The sequence below is a fragment of the Vipera ursinii genome (genome assembly GCF_947247035.1).
Source record: "Vipera ursinii genome assembly, chromosome: 5".
NCBI classification, from domain to species: Eukaryota; Metazoa; Chordata; class Lepidosauria; order Squamata; family Viperidae; genus Vipera; species Vipera ursinii.
Window position 1 is genome coordinate 19,021,255 of NC_139518.1, and position 25,838 is coordinate 19,047,092.

The 25,838-nt window shown below is 37.8% G+C and overlaps 1 protein-coding gene across 1 annotated transcript in view; it reads left to right on the plus strand.

Annotated features, from left to right (window-relative positions):
• BCHE (butyrylcholinesterase) overlaps positions 1-9,004 on the plus strand; it is a 60,851-nt gene extending 51,847 nt beyond the window's left edge. The window contains exons 3-4 of the mRNA XM_083363599.1: positions 2,495-2,661; positions 5,023-9,004. Coding sequence (XP_083219725.1) covers positions 2,495-2,661; positions 5,023-5,147 — 292 coding nt within the window. The 3' untranslated portion in view covers positions 5,148-9,004. The remainder of the gene's footprint in view (positions 1-2,494; positions 2,662-5,022) is intronic.
• Positions 9,005-25,838: the final 16,834 nt, after the last annotated feature.

Below are 25,838 nucleotides of genomic sequence, written 5' to 3' on the forward strand. Positions count from 1 at the left end.
GATGGGCAGGGCATTGTTGTTGGAATGAAATGGTTCTTCAGGTATGTAAAGTGTTTCCACTATGTTCATTATTAGGGGAAAAACAAGGTCATGAGAGCAGGCCCTTATACTACTTAGATGTTAACTGGATTACATTGCCAATCCTTCTGTTATGAAAAGTCTATCTGTACACATTCTGTGAAGATTTAGACCCTGCAAGAGAAATCAAAACATATTGCATAGGTCAAGGCAAGAAGCGGAATTACCATAAAACAATGATGAATTGCATTCTTAAAATGCAGTAAATCTCATATATAACGGCTGGTATCTGCCTGAAATTCTGCTTGAAGCTTCAAATAATGTATGCAATTCAACCTCAACAGTCTATATTGGATTAAAGGGTCAGTGATTAAATCAGAATGAAGATCTCCAATGTCCCTTCAAACTCTGTTATTCTGTTTCTATGATCCTGCCCCTTTCCTTTCCTCCATTATCTCTTCCTAAAGATACTAGTCCAACCCTCTGTTCAAGTAGGAGACCCTATAACATTTCAGATAAATGATTGTCTCTTTTTGAAAGCCTCCAGTGATTGAGCACCCACAACTTCTGAAGGCAAGTTGTTCCATTGGTTGATTCCATTGGTTGATTGCAAGTTGTTCCATTGGTTGATTGCTTCTATCCTTGGCTATCCATTCCAACCAAAATGCAGCCGCGCAAGTTGTGATGGGGGTTTCCCATTACTCCCATGTAACACCTCTGCTCCGCGAACTGCATTGGCTTCCGGTTGCCCTCCGGGTGAGATTCAAGGTGCTGGTGATGACCTATAAAGCCCTAAATGGCTTGGGTCCGGGATATCTGAGGGAACACCTGCTGCTGGCATCAAGCTCCCTTTGTCCTGTGCGCTTCCACAGGGAGGGCCTTCTCAGGGTGCCGGCGGATAACACCCAGGGGGAGGGCCTTCTCTGTGGGGGCACCTACCCTTTGGAACCAGCTGCCTGTGGAGCTTAGGACTGCCCCTGACCTTTGATCATTTCACCGAGACCTGAAAACCTGGCTCTTCGAGCTTTCCGGCCCACGCTGAGTTTTAATTGGGGTTTTAACTGGGGTTTTATATTTTTTTTCAGGGATTTAATTTAATCTTTTTTAATTGCTCTTAATTTTTGTATTGATGTTTTACATACCCTGTAAACCGCCCTGAGTCCTACGGGAAAGGGCGGTATATAAATTCAATAAAATTCAAAATTCAAATTCATTGTTTCTCATCTTGCCTTTTGGTGCTGTGGAAAATAATTTGACACCCTTGTCTTTGTAGGAACCTCTTAAATATTGGAACACTGCTATCATGTCTTCCCTAGTCCTTCTTTTCATTAGACTAAACATACCCAATTTCTGTAACTGTTCTACGTAACATTCTTCACATCAATTTTTCTCTCACAATTCGTATCCACACAGATTTATTCCATTAGGTATAGGTAAAGGTTCCCCCGCACATGTGTGCTAGTCGTGGCCAGCATGATTAGACACCAAAGGCGCACAGAACACTGTTACCTTCCCACCGTAGTGGTCCTTATTTTTCTACTTGCATTTTTACGTGCTTTCGAACTGCTAGGTTGGCAGCAGCTGGGACGAGTAACAGGCGCTCACTCTGTTATGCGCACTTGGGATTCAACCCGCCAAACTGCCGACCTTCTGATCAACAAGCTCAGTGTCCTAACCACTGAGCCACCATTATGCTACTGTAAATGGCAAGGCATAGTAAGTGATCTTTAATGTATAAACTTGCATTAATAAAATTCCAGTATGGAATTTTGTTAATAGCAATACTTCTGAGACATTTTCCCCACTTTATCTACTTTCAACAGGTAAAAGATGCTTCCTTCCATTATGAAACTTAAAAAAAAATACTTTAATCAGTATATTATTCATTTTACCTACATCACTGTACATAGTTGCAGAAATTTCTGCCTAAAAGAAAACAAAACAATGCAATGTCATTCACATATGCAAATGAGACATTAGCAATCTCATTAAGCATTTAGTGGATTTGTTTTTGTTATTGTTATCCAAGACATTTCTTTTTACCCTTGAAAATTTGGGCTTGTCTTCAAAACTTATAACTTGATTACTTAATTATATATAATGCATCAAGAAAAATCCAATCCATTCCAAATGCATACTGTTAATCTTGCTATTACTATTAGTGTTAGCAATACTATATACTATCCCATAGTGCTTTACAAAGCATATTGCCCCAAACCATCTGGGTCCTTATGTTTCCGACCTCAGAAGTGTGGAAGGCTGAATCAACCTTGAGCCCTGTCAGGATTGAACTCCAGACTATGGGCAGAGTTAACCTGCAATATTGAATTCTAACCATTGCACCAGGAATGTTGATATTTACATATAGAATTATGCAAAATTTCTAAGGTTTGGAATGATCAACATGATTTTTTTATGGCTGATATGCCCTGCTAATTTCCCATTAGGACTCTAATACTTTTCTTTAATATTACAGAACACCCAATGGAAGTCAGATTAATGGGATAAGATGGCCAATCTTCACAATCACTGAACAAAACTACTTAGCATTAAGCACAAATGCTGCAAAGATTCAAACAAAATTGCGTGCTCAGACATGTAGATTCTGGAACATCCTTTTTCCTAAGGTTCTGGAGATGACAGGTAATTTTCTTGCTAAATATATTTGTATTCAGTAAATTGGTTAATTCGAGTTCATCTTGCTTCTACTACATTTTAATTTCAATTTTAAGACTTTGTGGGTAAATAATTATTTTTTGTAAAACCAAATACAGCGTTTATTTTAAAAAGATACCGTAGTATTCACTAAAATAAATCTCCATTAATTTCAGATAGGTTCCCCACTTCTATATCCCCACACCAATCCTATTTTGTACGCTTGATTTTTTTTGCATGCAATGAGGAATATCTTTTAATGCTATAATCTGGATAGCGCTTCCACTAGCATATAGCAACTCATCATTGCTCAAACTCGGTGAATATGATACAGTAGTATGAAAAAAGCAAAGCAAGCAACTATGCTCATGTAAAGATTATAACAGTAATACAAAAATAGCAGCAGCACAAAAGGGTATAACATGATGAATGCATTTACAGTAGTTATAATTAGACACGCTGAAAAGAATGGGGATTCATGTTAGGTAAGGTTTCTTAAGTTCTAGTGATTTTATTTGGTCTAACTTTAGTATAATTAGATCTAAATTTGACCCATTATTTCTAAAATCACATTTGAACAAACACTGTGCAAAGCTTCAAATCCCTTTAAAGCTACTTTGCAAAGCAATATAGTTTAATAAAATTGCATGAACCAATGACTGAGATAGAATACTAAAAATAGTTCAAGGGCACCTTGAGATTAGTAGTCATGTATAAGGTGGATTCAGTAGAATTCTTGTTCCTCCTATTTATTTCTTTAAAAAAATCTCAGTGAAAAAGTGACATATCATGTTTAGGCCATTTATTCTGTCAGCAGCATGATAACACCATAGTACTACTTGTTTCAGATTGTAGCTCATATAAAATATCCCTAGTTATAGTTATAGTTCCATTAAAATTGGAGATTTGCCCTTGCATTATTTAATTATCATGTTGCCCAAGATACTGTATGGGTGAATGTCCTGTCTAAATTGGAAGAATTTATTATTTCAATAAATTCCAAGGATAATCACATGAGAACAGTCCTTCAACTTGTCCCCCTTTTTTTTAAACAATGATGCTATTATTAACATTAAGGAGATATTTTGCTTTCAGACTAGAATAGAATAGAGAAGAGTGGAGTGGAGTGTAATAGAATACAATACAATACAATACAATACAATACAATACAATACAATACAATACAATACAATACAATACAATACAATACAATACAATACAATACAATACAATACAATACAATACAATACAATACAATACAATACAATACAATACAATACAATACGTTTATTGGCCAAGTGTGATTGGACACACAAGGGATTTGTCTCTAGTGCATAAGCTCTCAGTGCACACACAAACAACAAATTAATATAATCATGAGATACCAATAGGAGAAGGTAATAGAAAATAATGAGAAGGATAATAGTAATACAGCCATACTACATGATTATAGATATTCTTAGACGTAAGACAGTACTGTGGTAATTAAGTGTTCAGCAGAGTGATGGCATGAGGGGAAAACCTGTCTTTCCATATAATGTTTTGGCATGCAATGCCCTATAGTGGCATCCCGAGGGGAGGAGCTGAAATAGTTTATGTCCAGGATGTAAGGATATGATACATCCTTAGGAAGCATAAGGTGAGGATAAATGAAGACCTGTAAAATATAAGGCCATTTCACAAAGGACATGCCATATCCTTATATCATACAATTAAACAAACATGTCACTGGTGTGATGATGATAGTTTCTCCTTCCTTGTTATTAACACATCTAGCAATTTAGTAGATTAAAAATTAAATTAAATTAAAAAGAAAAGCAGTACAGTATGTGTTGAGATCTAGCCATTTCTTAGTGTATCCTCTCTAATTCTTAACAGCTGGGTATATAAATCTTTCTTATTTTGCTGATCTACTATAATATTCAAAACCATGTTGCTATATTTTAAATACTCTTCCTCAATTGGTAATATGGATAATTGATTGTGCCAAGAAAATAAATTTATGAAAATTTATTGCATCCTTTAACTGGAAGTCTGCATCTGGACCTCAGCCATCAAATAGTAAATTGTAAGCTCCTTGTTAAATGTCATTAGTGGGTGTGAAAGTTGAAAATGCAAATGATGTGGCATACTGGGCCAGAAGAATAATTCTTCATTTTAACTGATTATGTTATAATCCAGAGTTAAAACTTTGCCCTTTGAATTTGCAATAAATCAGGTGACAAAAAGGAGGGCAAAATGGTGTGTGGTGTATTTAGGGGGAAACAGATTGGTAATCAGGATTATTTTTCAATTAATGTACAAAGAGATTTAAATTTAGATTAATGCCACCCATTTCATGTTTTACAGAAAATATTGATGAAGCAGAACGAAAGTGGAAAGCAGGATTCCTTCGCTGGAACAATTACATGATGGACTGGAAAAATCAATTTAATGATTACACTAGTAACAGGCAAAGCTGCACAGGTCTTTAATTAAAAGTTTCAGCTTTTCTGGAATGCTTGTACTGTCAAAGATCAAAGCAAACATGGAGATAGTTAATGTAGCATATCTAGCAATAAGGCATATTAGGCAGGCTCAGTGACCCATTACAAATATTCCATTCTTCCAGGCCCATTTCTATTTATATCAATAACTATTATGAAGGCACTTCCACCTTTTGAGGCATCAGGAAATGTAAAATAGGCTTGAAGCAATTAAAGCCAGAGGATGATTGATGTTGATATAATGGCCCCAATCCAATAGTAAATTACACCTTTTTCTTTTAAATCAAGCTGGTTGTGCTAGCTATGAGCAGTGATATTGTTACATGTTGGAATATGCAACTCACTTAAGAAGAAGCTTCAAAGGTTAAATCTTCTTTGGCAAATGGAATTGTGTACCTTCAAGGAAGATGCATACTAGCCCGTTCTATACCCACTTATTTTCAGAAATATCTGAAAATAAGCTTTGACTGAATGTGGTAAGAATGTAGTCAAGACACAGGCTTCAGAATATGGAGAGCACTGAAAATCTTTACAAACATTTGCTTCAACACAGAAAGATAGGTAGAGGAACCATAACCCATTGACCCATCTCTCCACCATAACAAGCTTTTCCAAATGCTTGCAAAAATTTTTTGCTTCATTTGACAGCTTTCACAATCTTTCCATTTGCCCAAGATGACTGTCACTAATGGAAGCGGACACCTGAAACATATAAAAGCTATCAGGTTACATATTACTAGACTACATCATCATTTAGGCCTGAATTCAGATATGTAGCTGAATGCACACCTCACGTATGCTGCAATATAATTATGCAACTATAATTAACCAGATTGGTGTAATACTGTTCAAAGAAGAATTTTCAGTGCAATGACAATCACAACTGCTTTTTTTCCTTTAGCACAACACAGAAATACCAGCAGCATAATAGCAAACCCAAATGGCTTCATTTCCAACACAGCATCATGGGATTTTAATCTTGCTTTAGTTTTAGTATAATATTATGAGGAAGAAAAAGTCCTTCCAGGACTTTTGTCCTCCATAATGACAGTAATCACAGAAGACAACAATATGTGGTAGAATAATAACAAATGTTTACTCACTCAAAGCTTCAATACACTTGGTCCTTTAATATATTTCTCAGTTCCCATACAACTAATTAGCAGTATGCTCTGCTGATCAACAGTGTTTTCCTGACTAATTTAAGCAGAGATTACTAATCTAAAAGTCTAAATCAATAATCAGATAGCTACCTGAAGCTGTCTTTTACCATATTGATCCCAAAAGATTTTCCAATATGAAAAAGGTGTCGAGAGGAATAGCAGCAAACGATAATAAACAGGATAGTAAACTGCAGAATTAAGAAATGCTCAAACTAACACATTGACACACCATCACATAGACCTAGGCCCTCTTTTCTACTTTTTAACCCGAAGGGTTAGACGCTGGCTTTTCTATAAGTCTTGTCATGGTATCTTATTAAAATTTAGAAGGAGGTTTGTGGGGTCCATTTGTTTGGGGACAAGTCCTCAACATGAAACTTTAGATCCTTATTTAGGGTATTATTTTTATTAATCAGCCATATTTGATTCCTTCCAACATATATAAAACCTTTGGTATCCTGCATGATGTTGTACTTTATCACTTTTTATCTATAAAAATCATGCTTCCAAATGGACTGTATGTCTCATAGATCATTACCCTGATTATTTTCCTGGTCACTGGAAAAGATGAGTGCTGAGTGTGCTTGTAAAGATGTGATGCTCCATTCAAGCATGGATTTTCTCTGGATCAGGTAACCTTTGGCTTCTGCATCTCCAAACATGCTTCCCACAAGTAGTTACTAGGAAATGTTGTTAGGAAGTATCACCAACTTTACAAGAAAAAAAAAGCTTTGACATCAAAGGGAGTTTAAGAGTTGCTAAATATCTTGCTTCAATGAAAGAAACATTCCAAAGATCAAACCTTCATTCACAAATTACACTAGTTTTCCCTATAGGAGTTAGAAAAGAACAGAATGGTTTCCTTGAGGTGGATCAAGTGCCATACTACAATGTGAAACATTTTTTTTTCTCTGTAATCCCATTTCTCCTGGGCATGTGATGAAAATGTTTATCTATAGTTCTCATTTGCAGAATGCTTTGCAATTCTCCAATTTATTTGTTCATGTAACATCCCTGTCTAGCAGTTCAGCATTGTTCCTAGTATGCAATTTATTAACAGCACACTCTTGTACAGGTTTGTTCACAGATTTATCCCTCTGAGTACAAAGAGACTTATTTCCAAACACATTAATCAGACATGTGACAAATAAACTTTAGAACTGGCTTCTCCTCGGGATTTTTAAATTGCCACTTGCTCTATGGGTACATGAGTTGTGCTGTGTAAAAGGAATTAACAGTTTTGGTTGGGAAACAGTGCTGAAAGAGAAGATGGTTTAAAAACACAAACAAACTGTGGTTTTTAAATTAAATATTTTACTGCACACACACACACACACACACACCTCCAGTAAAAATATATAATTTGAAAATCCAGTGCAAAGAGTGTCTGATTGAATTATCCCTTTAAATGAAATTGTCAATTCTAATTTTAGAATCAATTTGACATTTGAAATTGAGTTGGATGCTTTTGAACCAATTTAGTGGCTTAAGGCAGGGGTCCCCAACCCCTTATCCATGGACCAGTACTGGGCCACAGCATGCCAGCAACTGGTCTGCACAAACAAGCAAAGCCTCATCCATAGGATGCAGGCACCACACAAAGTCACACTCTCTGGTCCATGGAAAAACCTTTTCCACGGAACTGGTCCCTGGTGCCCAAAAGATTGGGGACCTCTGGTTTAAAGCATGCTTGAGTATTCACAAACCCACATATTTTTTTCTGAATTGGATTCAAGACCTATATCAAATAGATATGATTACATAATTCACATATGATCAAGGGTGACTACAAATTTATTTTTCAGTTCAAACTTCTGGTGATTTTCATGCACCTGTCCAATAGCTTTCTTGACAATAGAATAAAATTTGCTTGTTATTGCCTTCTTCCAGGTTATTTTTTTGGCTTCCCTGTTTAGCTTATGGTGCTGGTTATTATTTAAGGTATCCGATCCAAATACTAACCTGGCTCAATCCTGTTTAGCTTCTAATCCTAGTCAAGGTTAGCCAGGTGCTACCATCTGCTGAGGATTTTCTTTTTTTTTTGTCTTTTGTTCTTTTTTGGTTCTTTGCTGGCTTTAACAAATTTATCATCAGAATAATTTAGAGAATTACAGGTAGTCCTCGACTTACAACAGTTCATTTAGTGACCATTTGAAGTTATGACTCTGAAAAAAGTGACTTATGACCATTTCTCACACTTATGACCTCATGATCATATGATCAAAATTTGGATGCTTGGCAACTGACTCATATTTATGAGGGTTGCAGTGTCCTGGGGTCATGTGATCCCCTTTTGCGACCTCCTTACAAGCAAAGTCAATGGGGAAGTCAGATTCACGTAACAACCATGTTACTAACTTAACCATTGCAACGATTCACTTAACAAATGTGGCAACAAAGGTTGTAAAATAGGGCAAAACTCATTTAACAAATTTCTCACTTAGCAAGAGAAATTTTGGGCTCAATTCTGGTTGTTAAGTTGAGGACTACCAGGATATTATGGTTTCTAGGACGTTGACAGGTGCTTTTAATCAGAGTGAATACAATTATTTTTATATTTTGCAAGCTAAAGCTTAGATGATAAAGGATAGATGACAGATAACAGATACTCAATGCATCAAGCTGTATGTCAGCATTCCATTAGTTTCTTTTGCACTAGTTTATTATCTAGAGGTTCTAATCTCTAAAACTCTTTTTTCTTATTATCAAATATTGTCTATTAATGGTAATAAAAGATATAATCATGCTCAGATGGTGATCTTTATTCCAAGCAGATTCTTGAGCTAAGTTCTGGTGAGTCTTCAACATGTCTATTTCTTTACACGGTCTATAACAGAGACAGCCTGGAGAGGGTGGTGATGGTCATAGTTATACTTTTTATTTTACTGAAACGGTCATAGTCCATGAGGCTGTGATATTATAACGTCATGATTGTCCAACATTGTCAGCTCATATTAATCTTACTTTTGTTTCCTATGGAGTGTTAAGTCTATGAGAACTTAAAGTAGTATTTCCTTTTATTTCCTGCTGAAAATTGGCAGGAAATTATGCTGTCATTGTTTGGCTGCGGAAGCTTAGTGAACTTTAGGGGTTGTACATGATACAAAAACATAACATGGCTGCCAATTTTCATATCTGCTTTCTACATGAGACTTCAGTTTTGAGCAACTTTGAATAATATCAACTCACAATCCCAACAAAGGAGACGATCTGATGATGCTAATCTAAAACTGGATGATAGTGGGAGTTTCCAATACCTGGCAAAAATGAAAACATTTTAAAAAGGGAGTAAAAATATTATACAAATCCCAGAAATGATACAGAAGGAATCCTGACAAAAGGTGGCCACTACTATTTTCTTAGCTGATCATTAAGTATATTGTCCTTTCATGAATATTTTCCACCATATTATTGGTAGTCCTTGTCTTACAACAGTTTATTTAGTGACTGTTTGAAGTTACAAGGACACTGGAAAAAATTACTTATGACTGTTGCAGCATCCCCATGGTCACATGATACAATTCAGATGATTAGCAAATAAATCATAGTTATGACAGCTGCAAGAAAAGTCATAAAGTGGGGCAAAACCCACTTAACTTACCTGTATGGAATGCAGTGGCTCAGTGGGTTAGGACACTGAGCCTGTCGATCAGAAGGTCGGCAGTTTGGCGGGTTGAATCCCAAGTGCCGCGTAACAGAGTGAGCGCCTGTTACTCGTCCCAGCTTCTGCCAACCTAGCAGTTTGAAAGCATGTAAAAATGCAAGTAGAAAAATAGGGACCACTATGGTGGGAAGGTAACAGCGTTCCGTGCGCCTTTGGCGTCTAGTCATGCCGGCCACATGACCATGGAGATGTCCTTGGACAAGCGCTGGCTCTTCAGCTTTGAAACGGAGATGAGCACCGGCCCCTAGAGTCAGAAACGACTAGCACACATGTGCCGGGGAACCTTTACCTTTACCTTTACATATACATATACATATACATATGTTAAGTGTTTGTTAAGTATTTAGAATACCTTGCTAGGCCCCAAACACAGGACAAATCTTATTTCCTGTTTCAGCCTAACCCAAGGCCATCCACAGGCAGTAGTCATAACAGTGACAGCTCATATTTGTGTAAATTTCCTGGCTAGGAACCACAGCCAATTTGTAGCCATGTTCATGAAATACAGAGATCTGCCCAAAGACATTTTAGTTGTTTACATTGTGCCTAACTCTTAGCTAATATCTCATTGTGTCATATGAAATAAGAAAAATGAATAATGATGATGGTTCAGTTATGATATCAAGGCACAAATCCATACAACAACTAGGTAGCACCAGGTTTTTTTTGTATCTCTTGGCTGTCATCTAAACCTTTGCAGTGCAGATCTGTTAGACCTAATTAGTCATTGTGTGTTAGGTTTTGTCAGAAATGGGTTAGAAAGCACCAATAATAAAATAGATAGTTTTGCACTTTTAAATAGGGATCTATGTTGTACCTCCTGTGACTTCCCTCAGTCTCGGAAATAGGGTCAGCATCGTTAAGGTTTAAATGGAAGTCTTTCAGCACATGGAGCTCATGGAAAGCTGGAAAGGACCTTGGGGGTCTTCTAGTCCACCTCCCTGCTCAAGCAGGAGACCAAAACCATGTCAGACAAATGGCTCCCAAGTAGCATCTTAAAAAAACTCCAGTGATAGAGCACTCACAACTTTGGGAAGTCAGCCTGTCCACTTAATTGTTTTCATTGACAGGAAATGTCTCCTTAATTCTAGGTTGGATCTGTCTTTGCTCTTACCAGTGCAGAATAAAGCATATTAGTACTTCACATGGTATTTTCATTCTTACAGAGCATGTGGCATTTCTGACTGCATATTTAGAGATGACTCTTAAATTTTATTGTGTACTCATTTAAATCCATCTCTTTCCTGTGTTCAGGATTAAAACATGAGTTTGATTTCAATCCCCAAGCACTTTTGCAATGCTTTTGGTGGACAAATTTCTTCAGTTAAATAACCTAAACATCCTGTGTACTTTTATTTCACTCTTCTCCTGAAACTAAAAGAGGTGAAATATTTCTTTTAAGCATGGTGCTGTTAAAAATATATATATATATCACAAAAGTATTCACTATAGATACAAAAAATAAATCATTACAATAAAATTCAATGTGAACCTACTCATCTGAAATATTGATGTGTAATCAGTCTAGGTAGAAGAAAAGGTCTAGCATTGGGAAATGATGTTCTTAAAAAAGAGAGAAAATCTTGTTTATTTGTAGCATAATTTTATTTGGTTTATCCTTACATAGAAGTCTTATTTTAAATAGTTGATAGGAAAGCAACTAAAAAGCAGAGATATCACCCTGTCAACAAAAGTGCGTATAGTCAAGGCTATGGTCTTCCCAGTTGCAATGTATGGCAGTGAAAGCTGGACCATAAGAAAGGCTGAGTGCCAAAGAATTGAAGCCTTTGAACTATGGTGCTGGAGAAGACTCCTGCGAGTCCCTTGGACTGCAAGGCAATCAAACCGGTCAGTCCTAGAGGAGATCAACCCTGACTGCTCTTTAGAAGGCCAGATCCTGAAGCTAAAACTCAAATACTTTGGCCATCTAATGAGAAGGAAGGACTCACTGGAGAAGAGCCTAATGCTGGGAAAGATTGAGGGCAAGAGAAGAAGGGGACGACAGAGAATGAGGTGGCTGGATGGAGTCACTGAAGCAGTAGGCGTGAGCTTAAATGGACTCCAGAAGATGGTAGAGGACAGGAAGGCCTGGAGGAACATTGTCCATAGGGTCGCGATGGGTCGGACACGACTTCGCAACTAACAACAACAACAGGAAATCAAGGTAAAGGAAAGAAAGCATAAGCAGCAGTCAAATAAAATATTTTAATAAATTAAGGCTAGTTTGTCGTGGTAGTTTAATAGGAATACATAATATAAATATGTGCAGAGAAGAGCTACAAAGATGATTGCGGGGCTGAAGGTTAAAACATATGAAGAAAGATTGCAGGAACTGGGTTTGTTTAGAGTTTTACTAGAGTTTTACTAGGAGTAACATGATAGCAATGTTCCATTTTTTGTGAGGCTGCCACAAAGAAGAGGGAATCAATCTATTTTCCAAAACACCAGATGGTAGTACAAGAAGCAATGGATTCTTCAATGGAAACTGAACAAATAAAGAAGCAACCTAGACCTCAGGAGAAATCTCCTGACAGTAAGAACAATCAGCAACTTGCCTTCAGAAGTTGTGGGTGCTCCAACACTAGAGGCTTTTAAGAAGAGACTGGGCAGCCATTTGTCTGGAATGGTATAGGGCCTAGAAGATCTCCAAGGTCCCTTCCAAGTCTGTTATTTTGTTTTTCTGTTAAAATTCTCTATTTGGGGACATTACCTTTCTGGCAACTGAAAGATCTTCTGGATTGTTCCCAGACTATAGTTAGAATAACATCATACTGCCTTAGCATTTAAGAGGTATGAATTTATTGGCCAGGCTTTTAATTGCTAATTAATATTAGCATTAACTTTAGAATTAATTTTAATTTATACCTTTAACTTCTTAGTTGTCCTTTAAAAATGTATGAGTCAACATTGATGCTAGAATAAAAAATGTGCAAGGTATACAAAATAATAATACAAATAGTCTGTTGCAGGCACATCTTGGTACCAAGTTCACACAGCTGGGCAAGATCAAAGAACCAACATTTACACAGATTTCAGAAAGATTGTTAATGCCAATGATAGGGCAAATAAAAAATAATTTCTAAGCCTCATATATAAGTTTATTCAGATGGAGTCTGAATTGTTTGAAATGCTTCTTTTTAGGGTTGTTTTTTTTTTGCTTCTTAGTTTCTTACCATCTGAGCAACATCAGTATTTTATAAGAGAAGCTATCAATGAATTCAGTTGTGGCTTCACTTATAATTATGTTATTAATGATGTTTAAGCTAGCTCCCTTCCATTATTTTCCAAGACTCTCCACAATCTCTCTCAGATGGCTTCTAGTTCAGTAAGAGACATATAATCATAATCATAGACCATCATGTCTAACAATCTGCTAAGTACAGAAATCCAAATTAAAGCTCCCCAAAGGGTTTGATAACACCTCCAGTGAAGAACGACCCCATCACTGCCCTAGGCAATTAATTATCCTCTAAGGAATTGGATCACATTATAGTGATCCAATTTTTATTTTTTTCTTGTAAAATTTAGTTGGAATTGGGGTAGTTCAGTGGTTGAGACATTGTGCTTGTCAGCTGGAAAGCCAGCAGCCCAGGTTCAAGAGCTGAGTGCCACGCAATGGGGTGACCTCCTGTCCTTGCCTCAGCGCCTGCTTACCTAGCAATTTGAAATGGGATGGAGATAAATAGGAGATAAATAGATACTGCAAGGAGATAAATAGGTACCACTCCAGTGGAAAGGTAATAGTGCTCCAGAACATCGTGCTGTCTGCATGAGCATGAAAATGTCTTCAGACAGTGCTGGCTTAATGGCCTTGAAATGGAAATGAGCCCCCCCACCATAGTTGGCAATGACTAGCAGACCAAAATCAGCAGAGACTCCTTAAAGTGGAATCTGTGTTCCTAAATTTTAAAATATCCAGTGTTTTGAACTTCAGCCTATTGAGTAATAAAATAGACTATCAGAGTAAGTTTATTGAATGGTCATTCATATCAGCCCATCAAGTTATTTCTTTTTGAGGTAAACAGTATTAGGATAAAGCTCAGGAAAAAAGAACTAGTTAGATTTTTTAAAAAAGTTATTAAATAACAAAAAGAAAAGGAAATGTAATTACATGGAGGTGACACCAACTCTCATATTTCTCCACAGCTTTCTAATATTGTAAATTATCCTTCCTTCCACTACATCAATATACCACGTCAAACACTGCCTTTTCTTCAAACATCTCACTTTTTTTCCCTTTCTGGTGGTCTTATCAACTCCATCTAATTGTGATTTTCCCACTCTTTCCCTTCATTTCATTTATTATTTTCTTTCAAGAGCCTTGATGGCAAAGTGGTTAGAATACAGTATTGTAGGCTAATTCTGCCCACAGTCTGGAATTTGATCCTGATGGGCTGAGGTTGATTCAGCATTTCATCCTTCTGAGATAGGTAAAATGAGGACCCAGATTGTTGGGGGCAATATGGTGACTTTGTAAACTGTTCAGAGAGTGCCGTAAAGTGCTATGGAATGATATATAAGTCTAAGTGCTATTGCTGCTGCTATTCCTCTTTTAAAGGTCATCCTCAACACAATACAATTGAGACCAGAACTTCTATTGCTAAACTAAATATGGTCGTTAAGTGAATAACACCCAATTTTACAAGCTTAAATGACTCTGAATTTATCCATTAATTTTGATTGTTGAAAACATCCTGGGAAGGTCACATATAGCAATCACATGACCCCAAGACACTACAACCTTCATAAATACATGCTTGTTGCCAAGCAACCAAGTGCAGGGATAATAATAATAATAATAATAATAATAATAATAATAATAATAATAATAATAATAATAATAATAATAATTATTTCTCCCGAAGGACTCAGTGCGGTGAACAGGGCAAACATATAAAAGTACAAAAATACAAAAGTTAAAAAAGAATTAAACGAAATGCCCAAGCTACAACAATAAGTTAAATATATTTAAAACAACAATAAAATCCCAACCCATCCCCCATCAGGCCAGGCTGGCTTGTTCGAACAAATAAGTCTTCAGATTGCGTAGGAAGGAGCAAAGGTCGGGCGCCATCCGGAGCTCAACCGGCAACCGATGCTGTGATTTCATAAATATAAAGACCGGTTGTAAGTCATTTTTTTTTCAGTGCCTGGTAACTTCAAATAGTCATTAAATGAATAGTCATACATTGACTATTGAGGACTATATTTGCATTTGTTTTGCAATTTGACCTTCAATCTTTCTCTCTATAAGTCCATAGGACTATGAATAATTAGGCTCTGCAAAACTTTGCAAAAAGGTGCTTTGTAACATGTGTAATTGTAAATAAAGCACCTCTAGTTGAGTCATTAAAGCTGTTGCCCTTCTCATAAGATTTGGGTGGTTGTTTCAGAACCTGTTTTTTATTATTATTACAATTACATGGGTGCATGCAGAGCCATATTATCTCACTGGAAAAGTTTTGCTCGGTCCTGATCATTAAGTTATCAAGTTATCTAATTTGCTCTTAAAGAGAATATAATCATGTTATTTTTCAGTGAATTATGTAACTTCAATATCCCTCTGCTTGTGTATATTTAAAAAAATCTGTTCGTCCTGATGTCCTGTCAAATTTAACCTTCCTATATTGCCGAGGAACATCTCCATTGAAAGTATAACTGGATTTTAGCATAACTAACAAAGCTTTGCAGTTAGATCTCTCAAAATAGTTGGAACATTTTGGAATGACATCGCTTAAAACAGCGAAGCTCTATTTCAGTGATGGCAAACCTTTTAGAGACCAAGTGCCCAAACTGCAACCCAAAACCCACCTATGTATCGTCGGGTGCCAGATGGGCATGGCCCATCACCACAGATGGATTCATAGCTGGCTGACCGGCCGTACTCAGCGTGTGGTCCTCAATAGAACCACATCTACATGGAGGGAAGTATGTAGTGGGGTGCCCCAGGACTCTGTTCTGGGCCCAGTGCTCTACAACATCTTCATCAACGATTTGGATGAAGGGATAAATGGGGAACTCATCAAATTTGCAGACGACACCAAGCTGGCAGGAACAGCCAACACTCCAGAAGACAGGCTTAAGATACAGGAGGATCTGGACAGACTTGAACACTGGGCGCTATCTAACAAAATGAAATTCAATGGTGAAAAAATTAAGGTTCTACATTTAGGCAAGAAAAAACAAATGTACAGGTATAGTATAGGAGGTACCTTGCTCAATAGTAGTAACTGTGAGAGGGATCTCGAAGTCCTAGTGGATAATCGCTTAAATATGAGCCAGCAATATGCTGCAGCTGCCAAAAAAGCCAACACAGTGCTAGGCTGCATTAACAGAGGAATAGAATTAAGATCACCTGAAGTATTAATATCACTTTACAATGCCTTGGTAAGGCCACACTTGGAATACTGCATCCAGTTTTGGTCACCACGATGTAAAAAAGATGTTGAGACTCTAGAAAGAGTACAGAGAAGAGCAACAAAGATGATTAGGGGACTGGAGACAAAAACATATAAGGAACGGCTGCTGGAATTGGGTATGTCTAGTTTAATGAAGAGAAGGACGAGGGGGGACATGATAGCAGTGTTCCAATATCTCAGGGGCTGCCACAAAGAGGAGGGACTCAAGCTATTCTCCAAAGCGCCCAAAGGCAGGACAAGAAACAATGGATAAAAACTAATCAAGGAGAGAAGCAACCTAGAACTAAGGACAGTTAGAACAATTAATCAGTGGAAAAACCTGCCTCCAGAAGCTGGAAGTCTTTAAGAAGAAACTGGACAGCCATTTGTCCAAAATGGTATAGGGTTTCCTGCCTGAGCAGGGGGTTGGACTAGATGACCTCCAAGGTCCCTTCCAACTTTATTATTATTATTATTATTATTATTATTATTATTATTATTATTATTATTATTATTATTATTATTATTAATAACGGCAGACTGAGTGCAACTAAAAAGTTCAATCAATCAATTCCAACTTTGCAAGATCTTTTTTTCCCCACGAGAACTTGAAATTGATTGATTGAAACTTCTTTTTTGCACATGGTGGTGGAGACCTAAAGCAAAGGGGTTTTATAAAACCCAGCTAGGACTGGGTTGACAGCATGCATGCCCACAGAGAGGGCTTTGTGTGCCACCTGTGGCACACGTGCCATAGGTTCGCCACCATGGCTCTATTACAAGGTCATTAAAAGAAAACTTCATTTTGCTTTTAACTTAGATTGAAACTCTTCAATTATACATATTTTGATATCAAGGTCACTATATATATATATATATATATATATATATATATATATATATATATATATATATACACATACATATACATATATGTGTGTGTGTGTGTGTGTGTGTGTGTGTAAATTTATATATATATATATATGTTTTTTCCCCCCTTCATGGATTACTGCCTTGTCGTGGCGAAGGGGCTTGCGTAATTCAATGAAGCTATGAGCTATGCCGTGCAGGGCCACCCAAGACGGACAGGTCATAGCCGAGAGTTCTGACAAAACGTGATCCACTGGAGAAGGAAATGGCAACCCACTCCAGTATCTTTGCCATGAAAACCCTATGGACAGTACCAAAAGGCAAAACGATATGACGCTGGAAGATGAGCCCCTCAGGTCGGAAGGCGTCCAATATGCTACTGGGGAAGAGCAGAGGGCTAGTACTAGTAGCGCCAGAAAGAATGAAGCGACTGGGCCAAAGCCGAAAGGATGCTCAGCTGTGGATGTGTCTGGTGGTGAAAGGAAAGTCCGATGCTGTAAAGATTTTTTCTCCATAGGAACCTGGAATGTAAGATCCATGAATCAAGGAAAGCTGGACGTGGTCAAACAAGAGATGACAAGACTGAACATCGACATCTTAGGTATCAGCGAACTAAAATGGACAGGAATGGGTGAATTTAATTCAGATGACCATCAGGTATACTACTGCGGGCAAGAATCCCTCAGAAGAAATGGAGTAGCCTTCATAGTCAATAAAAGAGTAGGAAAAGCAATACTGGGATACAATCCTCAAAATGACAGAATGATCTCAGTTCGAATCCAAGGCAAACCATTCAATATCACAGTAGTCCAAGTCTATGCCCCAACCACCAGTGCTGAAGAGGATGAAATTGACCAGTTCTATGAAGCCCTACAGCACCTTATAAAACTAACACCAAAAAATGATGTCCTTATCATCATGGGGGATTGGAATGCTAAAGTAGGAAGCCAAAAGATAACTGGAATAACAGGCAAGTTTGGCCTTGGAGTACAAAATGAAGCAGGGCACAGGCTGATAGAATTTTGTCAAGAGAATACGATGGTCATAGCAAACACTCTTTTCCAACAACCCAAGAGACGGCTCTACACATGGACATCACCAGACGGTCAACACAGAAATCAGATTGACTATATGCTCTGCAGCCAAAGATGGAGAAGCTCTATACAGTCAGTAAAAACAAGACCAGGAGCTGACTGTGGCTCAGATCATGAGCTTCTCCTTGCAAAGTTTAAGCTTAAACTGAAGAAAGTAGGGAAAAGCACTAGGCCACTCAGGTATGAATTAAATCATATCCCTGTTGAATATACAGTAGAGGTGACAAATAGATTTAAGGAATTAGATCTGATAGACAGAGTGCCTGAAGAACTATGGACAGAGGTTCGCGACATTGTACAACAGGTAGCAACCAAAACCATCCCAAAGAAAAAGAAATGCAAGAAAGCAAAATGGCTGTCTGAGGAAGCTTTGCAAATAGCTGAGGAAAGGAGGGAAGCAAAAGGCAAGGGAGAAAAACATAGATATAGTTTATAGTTTATAGTTTATAGTTTATTTGATTTATATACCGCCCTTCTCCTTGGTGGGACTCAGGGCGGTTCACAGGGCATATATAAGAAACACTATACAAAAATTAAAAAAGAATTAAATCCATGCCCAATTAAAAACAGTAATACAGATTAAAAACAATTAAAAGCCCATAATCCCCCAATTGAATGCAGAATTCCAGAGAATAGCTAGAAGAGATAAGAATGCCTTCTTAAATGAACAGTGCAAAGAAATAGAAGAAAACAATAGAATAGGGAGGACCAGAGATCTTTTCAAGAAAATTGGAGAGATGAAGGGAACGTTTAATGCAAAAATGGGCATGATAAAGGACCAAAATGGCAGGGACCTAACAGAGGCAGAAGAGATTAAGAAGAGGTGGCAAAATTACACAGAAGAACTATACAAGAATGAGCTTAATGTCCCAGATAATCACAATGAGTTGGTCACTGACCTCGAGCCAGACATCCTAGAATGTGAAGTGAAGTGGGCCTTAGAAAAGCTGAGCAACAACAAAGCTAGTGGGGGTGACAGTATTCCAGCTGAGCTATTCAAAATCTTAAAAGACAGTGCAGTAAAAGTGCTACACTCAATTTGCCAGCAAATTTGGAAAACTCAACAGTGGCCACAGGATTGGAAAAGATCAGTTTACATTCCAATTCCAAAGAAAGGCAGTGCCAAAGAATGTTCAAACTATCGCACCATTGCACTCATTTCTCATGCTAGTAAAGTCATGCTTAAAATCCTACAAGCTAGACTTCAGCAGTATGTGGATCGAGAACTACCAGAAGTACAGGCAGGATTTCGAAGAGGCAGAGGAACTAGAGATCAAATTGCCAACATACGCTGGATCATGGAGAAAGCTAGGGAGTTCCAGAAAAACATCTACTTCTGCTTCATTGACTATGCTAAAGCCTTTGATTGTGTGGATCATAACAAACTGTGGCAAGTTCTTAAAGAGATGGGAGTACCAGACCATCTTATTTGTCTCTTGAGAAACCTATATGCGGGTCAAGAAGCAACAGTGAGAACTGGACACGGAACCACTGATTGGTTCAAAATTGGGAAAGGAGTCCGGCAAGGCTGTATACTGTCACCCTGCCTATTTAACTTATATGCAGAGCACATCATGAGAAAGGCAGGGCTAGATGAATCAAAAGTTGGAATTAAGATTGCCGGAAGAAATATCAACAACCTAAGATACGCAGATGATACCACTCTAATGGCAGAAAGTGAAGAAGAACTAAAGAGCCTCTTGTTGCGGGTGAAGAAGGAGAGTGCAAAACTTGGGTTGAAACTTAACATTAAGAAAACCAAGATCATGGCATCTGGCCCTCTCAATTCCTGGCAAATAGATGGGGAAGAAATGGAGGTAGTGACAGATTTTATTTTCCTGGGCTCCAAGATCACTGCAGATGGGGACTGTAGCCAAGAAATTAAAAGACGTTTGCTCCTCGGGAGGAAAGCCATGGCAAATCTAGACAGCACACTAAAAAGCAGAGACATCACCCTGTCAACAAAAGTGCGTATAGTCAAGGCTATGGTCTTCCCAGTTGCAATGTATGGCAGTGAAAGTTGGACCATAAGAAAGGCTGAGCGCCAAAGAATTGAGGCCTTTGAACTATGGTGCTGGAGAAGACTCCTGCGAGTCCCTTGGACTGCAAGGCGATCAAACCGGTCAGTCCTAGAGGAGATAAACCCTGACTGCTCTTTAGAAGGCCAGATCCTGAAGCTAAAACTCAAATACTTTGGCCACCTAATGAGAAGGAAGGACTCACTGGAGAAGAGCCTAATGCTGGGAAAGATCGAGGGCAATAGAAGAAGGGGACGACAGAGAATGAGGTGGCTGGATGGAGTCACTGAAGCTGTAGGCGTGAGCTTAAATGGACTCCAGAAGATGGTAGAGGACAGGAAGGCCTGGAGGAACATTGTCCATAGGGTCGCGATGGGTCGGACACGACTTCGCAGCTAACAACAACAACAATATGTTTTTTCCAAGTTTAGAAACATTTTAAACCTGTTGATGTTCCACGAAGACCTGAATGTCATGACCATAGCAGTTTAATATCAGTTACTCATTTTGAGTACAGAAACAAAAAAATAATGCAGTACAGTTCCTAAAATAGGCATAAAAGGCATATAAGTGAGAAAAAATCAAGGATGAATAGTAATTGAAATGAAACTATTCATTTTTCTTTTATTTCAGATTTTTCCAGCTTACATTTCCCATGCGTATCTAGCAAAAGTTCAAAAGGGCAAATTTATGACTCTGCATTTTTTCCTCATTCTCATGTTGATGTATTTTCTTTGTTTTCTTTTTCCTTGCTTATTTTATTGTTCTATTTTACTTTCACTTTGTTTAAACTTCCATTTTGTCATATTTTTTTTGGTTGTGAGCTGGCTAGAGTAGCCCGTGGTAAGATAGGTGGCAAATAAATGTCATCATCAGCACCATCATTACATACTTCATGGTGATTGGTATCTGTAAGACATGTTGATATTCCCTGACTGGTGGAAATATAAAATATGAACCATTATTATTATTAACAACTATGGTTTTATTATTTATCCCTAACTTTTGTGCCAAGACGGTGATATGGTCCTACCAGGTTTAATTAAACTCAATTCAAGTACTGTCTGCAGAGCTTTATCATTTTTACCTACACAGAGCCCTTCTCAACATATAGAGCAGGGTTGGGGAACGATGGCCCTTTTATGACTTGTGGACTTCAACTCCCAGAATTCTGGCTTAGGAATTCTGGGAGTTGAAGTCCACTAGTCATGAAAGTGCCATTGTTCCCCACCTTTGATATAGAGCAGGGGTGTCAAACTGCCGGCCCCTGGGCCGGACGTGCTATGTGGAAGCCGCGCCCACCCCATTGCCAGCAATGGCAAAACTGTCCCAATACACGTGACATCACAAGTTTGACATGTCTGATATAGAGATACACATGTGAAGCAGGAAGATATGTCAATTTCTACTAACATGTTGCCATTACATGTCTGATGAATAGCAGCCAAATAGCCAAATCTTCCCTGACCAAATTGTGTTTAGTTACAAAATCAAACACTTTTGGTATTTACAGTTAGATATATTTAGTAAGAGAGATCTATTGATAGTAAAGGGCATATGATAATAGATTTGTGATGGGAAGACTGGGAACATTAATCCATTAAAGGAAATGCTTGCTATCTTTCCTCTTCCCTTCATTTCAGCACATATCTTCTTTTATGCAAGATCTTTTCTAAAAAAATAAAATAAAAGTCTATTAAATCCTTAACATGTTTTCTTGTACTTTGGGAAAGAATAGGCTATAGTTGTTCTTAACTGCTGATAAAAACAAATAAAACCCAGTTTTACCTGTGACTTGCATTACTTTTCTTCAATCTTTCTTTTTCTTATTTTATTTTTGCTTGATAATTGGTTATTACCATGCCAGCTGTAAAGAATGTGTCTTTCTTGTGCTACCTCAAATGAATTTAACTGCAATTTCATCTCCACAGGAATCCTGCAATTCCAAGAGGCTGGGCTGCCAATGAACTAGAAAATACAATATCAATAATCCCAAATTGCTCAGCTTTTATTTGTTTCCAGAAAAGCAAAAAGCTAAGGGCAGTTTTGCTGAAAGTAAGCAGATTTGAACTTGGCTTGGAAGTTGCCTGGGAATTCAATGAACGTCACTTTAAACTGGCAACACAGAAAGAAGGCAGAATATTGATCTAACTAAAAATTGAGTTTCTCCAATTTTTTTTTTTACTTTTTATCATTTTAGCTAAATAGGCAATTTAAGCATTCTTTATCTGGAGCCACTGGAGTCATTCACTGAACATTGTCTTCAGGTAGAAGACCAAATTTTTTCAGGCAAATATATTAAGGAATATTTGATTGATATGGATAACTATTAAGCAGCATTTCTTAAATTTATAACCAGATTATGAAATGCCAATATTTTTCCTCCTCTTAATTTACCCATCCAAAACATTTTATGACAAATATGCTTTATACTTTTACCAGTATAAAGTTTGCATTTTTTTTATCCATTCAGATTTCATTTTAGCAACATTCCTGCGAGGGATACACTACAAGTTCCTAGTGAGTAGCCTATAAATTTAGTTTGGTTTAAATAAGATATATTTTGAACAAAGTATTTTTCACTATCTTGCACTTAATCCATTTTATCTTTCCAATTTTGGATGAAAAGTTTTTTTTATTTCATTAACTCACAGATTTTGTTTAAACATCCCTTTTTAATTGACTGATGAATCTAGTTTATTTCATTTATTTATTTATTTACTTTATTTGTATGCTACACATTCTTGAAGGCTCTAAGCAGTAACAAAAGGAAATAATATTTTTCCCTATAAATAAATGATATAGACTAGAGTATCAAAATCACACAAAAATGTACAAAAACATGCATCCTCAAATTCAGTTCTTCATATACAACATGCCCTCCTCCTGCACTTGATGCACAGAACTTAACTGTTTTGAAATTCAGAAGGAAAGAAGCAAACTTGATCTTTTTGTTTGTGTGGGTGGATGGGTGGGTGGGATGGTAAATCAGAAAGATGAAAGAAAAAATAGGTGTCAGTACTCAATCTATCCTATCTTTTGTCTTTCTGATTTACCATTCAGAAAAGTATAAGTAGACCAGTACTGTGTTTTTTTAAAAAAACTCTCTTCTCATTTATTCAATTGTTTGAAAAGCAAAGGTGTGAGACTTTTCTTCCATTAATAGATGAAATATACAAATGATGTATACAGTACTAGGTGGTTCCTTCAGATCAGGCATTTTGTGGTTAATTTCTTCAATTTATAAAGTATTTGAAGGCTTTAGTTATACTGAGCAATAGTGAAAGTGTGTAGGCAGAAAGCAAATATATCCACCGTTCTCAATCTTCCAAATTAAATCTATTCTTGCTGCATGCCTAATCATTTTTAGAGCACCTCATCATCCATGTCTTTATTATCAATTCTCTCTTTCTCATTATCCCCCTTCTCCCACTCCAACCCACTCCCCCTTTTGGTTCAAAAATAAATAGAATATACCAGGGGAGGCCTAGAATGATCTGATTATATTATCTGAACTCAGAAGAACAGTAGAGATTAACCTATTATATCACTGAGAAATGTGACTATCAGATATTGTTTAGAAACTAATTCATACAGATTTTTAAAAATCTAATAATGCAGGGAACCATTAAAATTAAACATCCAAAATGATATTTCTGACATATTAAACCTTCTCACAATCCTTAATTGAAAAATTATACATTTTATGCTCATGGCTGGTTGGACAGCCTGTGTATCTACATGGCTACTCAAGCATTTGTTTCAATGAGTCAGAATTGAGCAAAAACCTACTGAATGCCTTTTGGGAGGAAGAAATAATGGTTAGTTTTCTTTCAGATTGGCAATTAAAATCATTTCATTTCTTTCTTTGGTGACAAGTCTAAGCAGATATAAGGGAAAATAAATCTCAGTTCATGGTGCTTTGCAGGGTATGGTTAAAAAAACACCCCACAATATTGTGAAGCTCCATCCATTAAAAAGGTGGAGCTTAGATCAAACCATCCCAGATGCCATCTTTCTTTTAATTGCTGTATATACTCACAGTGAAGTCAAGAATTTTAGATTCACAACATACTAAAAAAAAATCAGTTTCAGTTTATTTGAAGATGGGCTTACAGTATATTTGAATATATGAATTAGTATTTTTTAAAAAGTACCCACATATACCTGTGGATAAACCCAACTGTAGATATGTCAACTCTCACATTTTTAATCAAAATCACATGAAACTGAAAACCTATGAAAAGGTGAGGTCAGCTCATCCACAAAGAGGTTTATCCACATGAGTTTATTTATTTATTTATTTTATTGGAGTTATATACCGCCCCTCTCCAAGGACTCAGGGCGGTGTACAGGGCAATTAAAACGCTAACAACACGCAAGGTATAAAAATTAAAATAAGATTAAATCAATAGCCCTAAGTAATAAATACAACCTATTTTTTTTTTTAAATTTAAACACTAAAATCCAATCCCTCAGTCCAGGCCGGCCTGTTCAAACAACCAAGTCTTCAGGTCGGGGCGAAACGAGCAAAGGTCCGGAGCCATCCGGAGCTCAACCGGAAGCTGATTCCAGAGGGCAGGCGTGCCCACAGAAAATGATCTCCCCCTGGGGGCCACCAGTCGACATTCCTTGACCGATGGCACCCTGAGGAGGCCCTCTCTGTGGGAGCACACAGGACGATGGGAGGTTAACGCCGGCAAAAGGTGCTCCCGTAAATAACCCAGACCCATGCCATTTAGGGCTTTATAGGTCATCACCAGCACCTTGAATCTCACTCGGAAGACAACTGGAAGCCAATGCAGCTCACGGAGCAGAGGTGTTACATGGGAGTATCGGGAAACCCCCATCACAACTCACACGGCTGCATTCTGCACCAGCTGGAGCCTCCGAGTGGTATTCAAGGGCAGCCCCATGTAGAGAGCATTGCAGTAGTCTATCCGAGAGGTCACAAGCGCATGAGTGACTGTGCGTAAGGTGTCCCAGTCCAAATAGGGCCGCAACTGGTGCACCAGGCGAACCTGGGCAAAAGCCCCCCTGGTCACAGCTCCTATATGATCTTCAAAATTGAGCTGTGAATCAAGGTGGATGCCCAAGTTGCGAGCCCTATCTACAGGGGTTAACACCTCACCCCCTATAGATAAAGATGGAATAGAATGGACAACCCGAGATGCCGGTACACACAGCCACTCGGTCTTGTCGGGATTTAGACGAAGCCTGTTCCTCCCCATCCAGACCCTCACCGCCTCCAGGCAACGGGACATCACGGAGAGGGCATCACTGAGTTGATCTGGGGTGGAAATAAAAAGCTGGGTATCATCAGTGTACTGATGATACCCCACCCCAAAACCATGAATGATCTCACCCAGCGGCTTCATATAGATGTTGAACAGGAGAGGCGAGAGGACCGACCGCTGAGGGACTCCACAAATGAGAGGCCTCGAGGCCGACCTCTGTCCCCCTGTCAACACC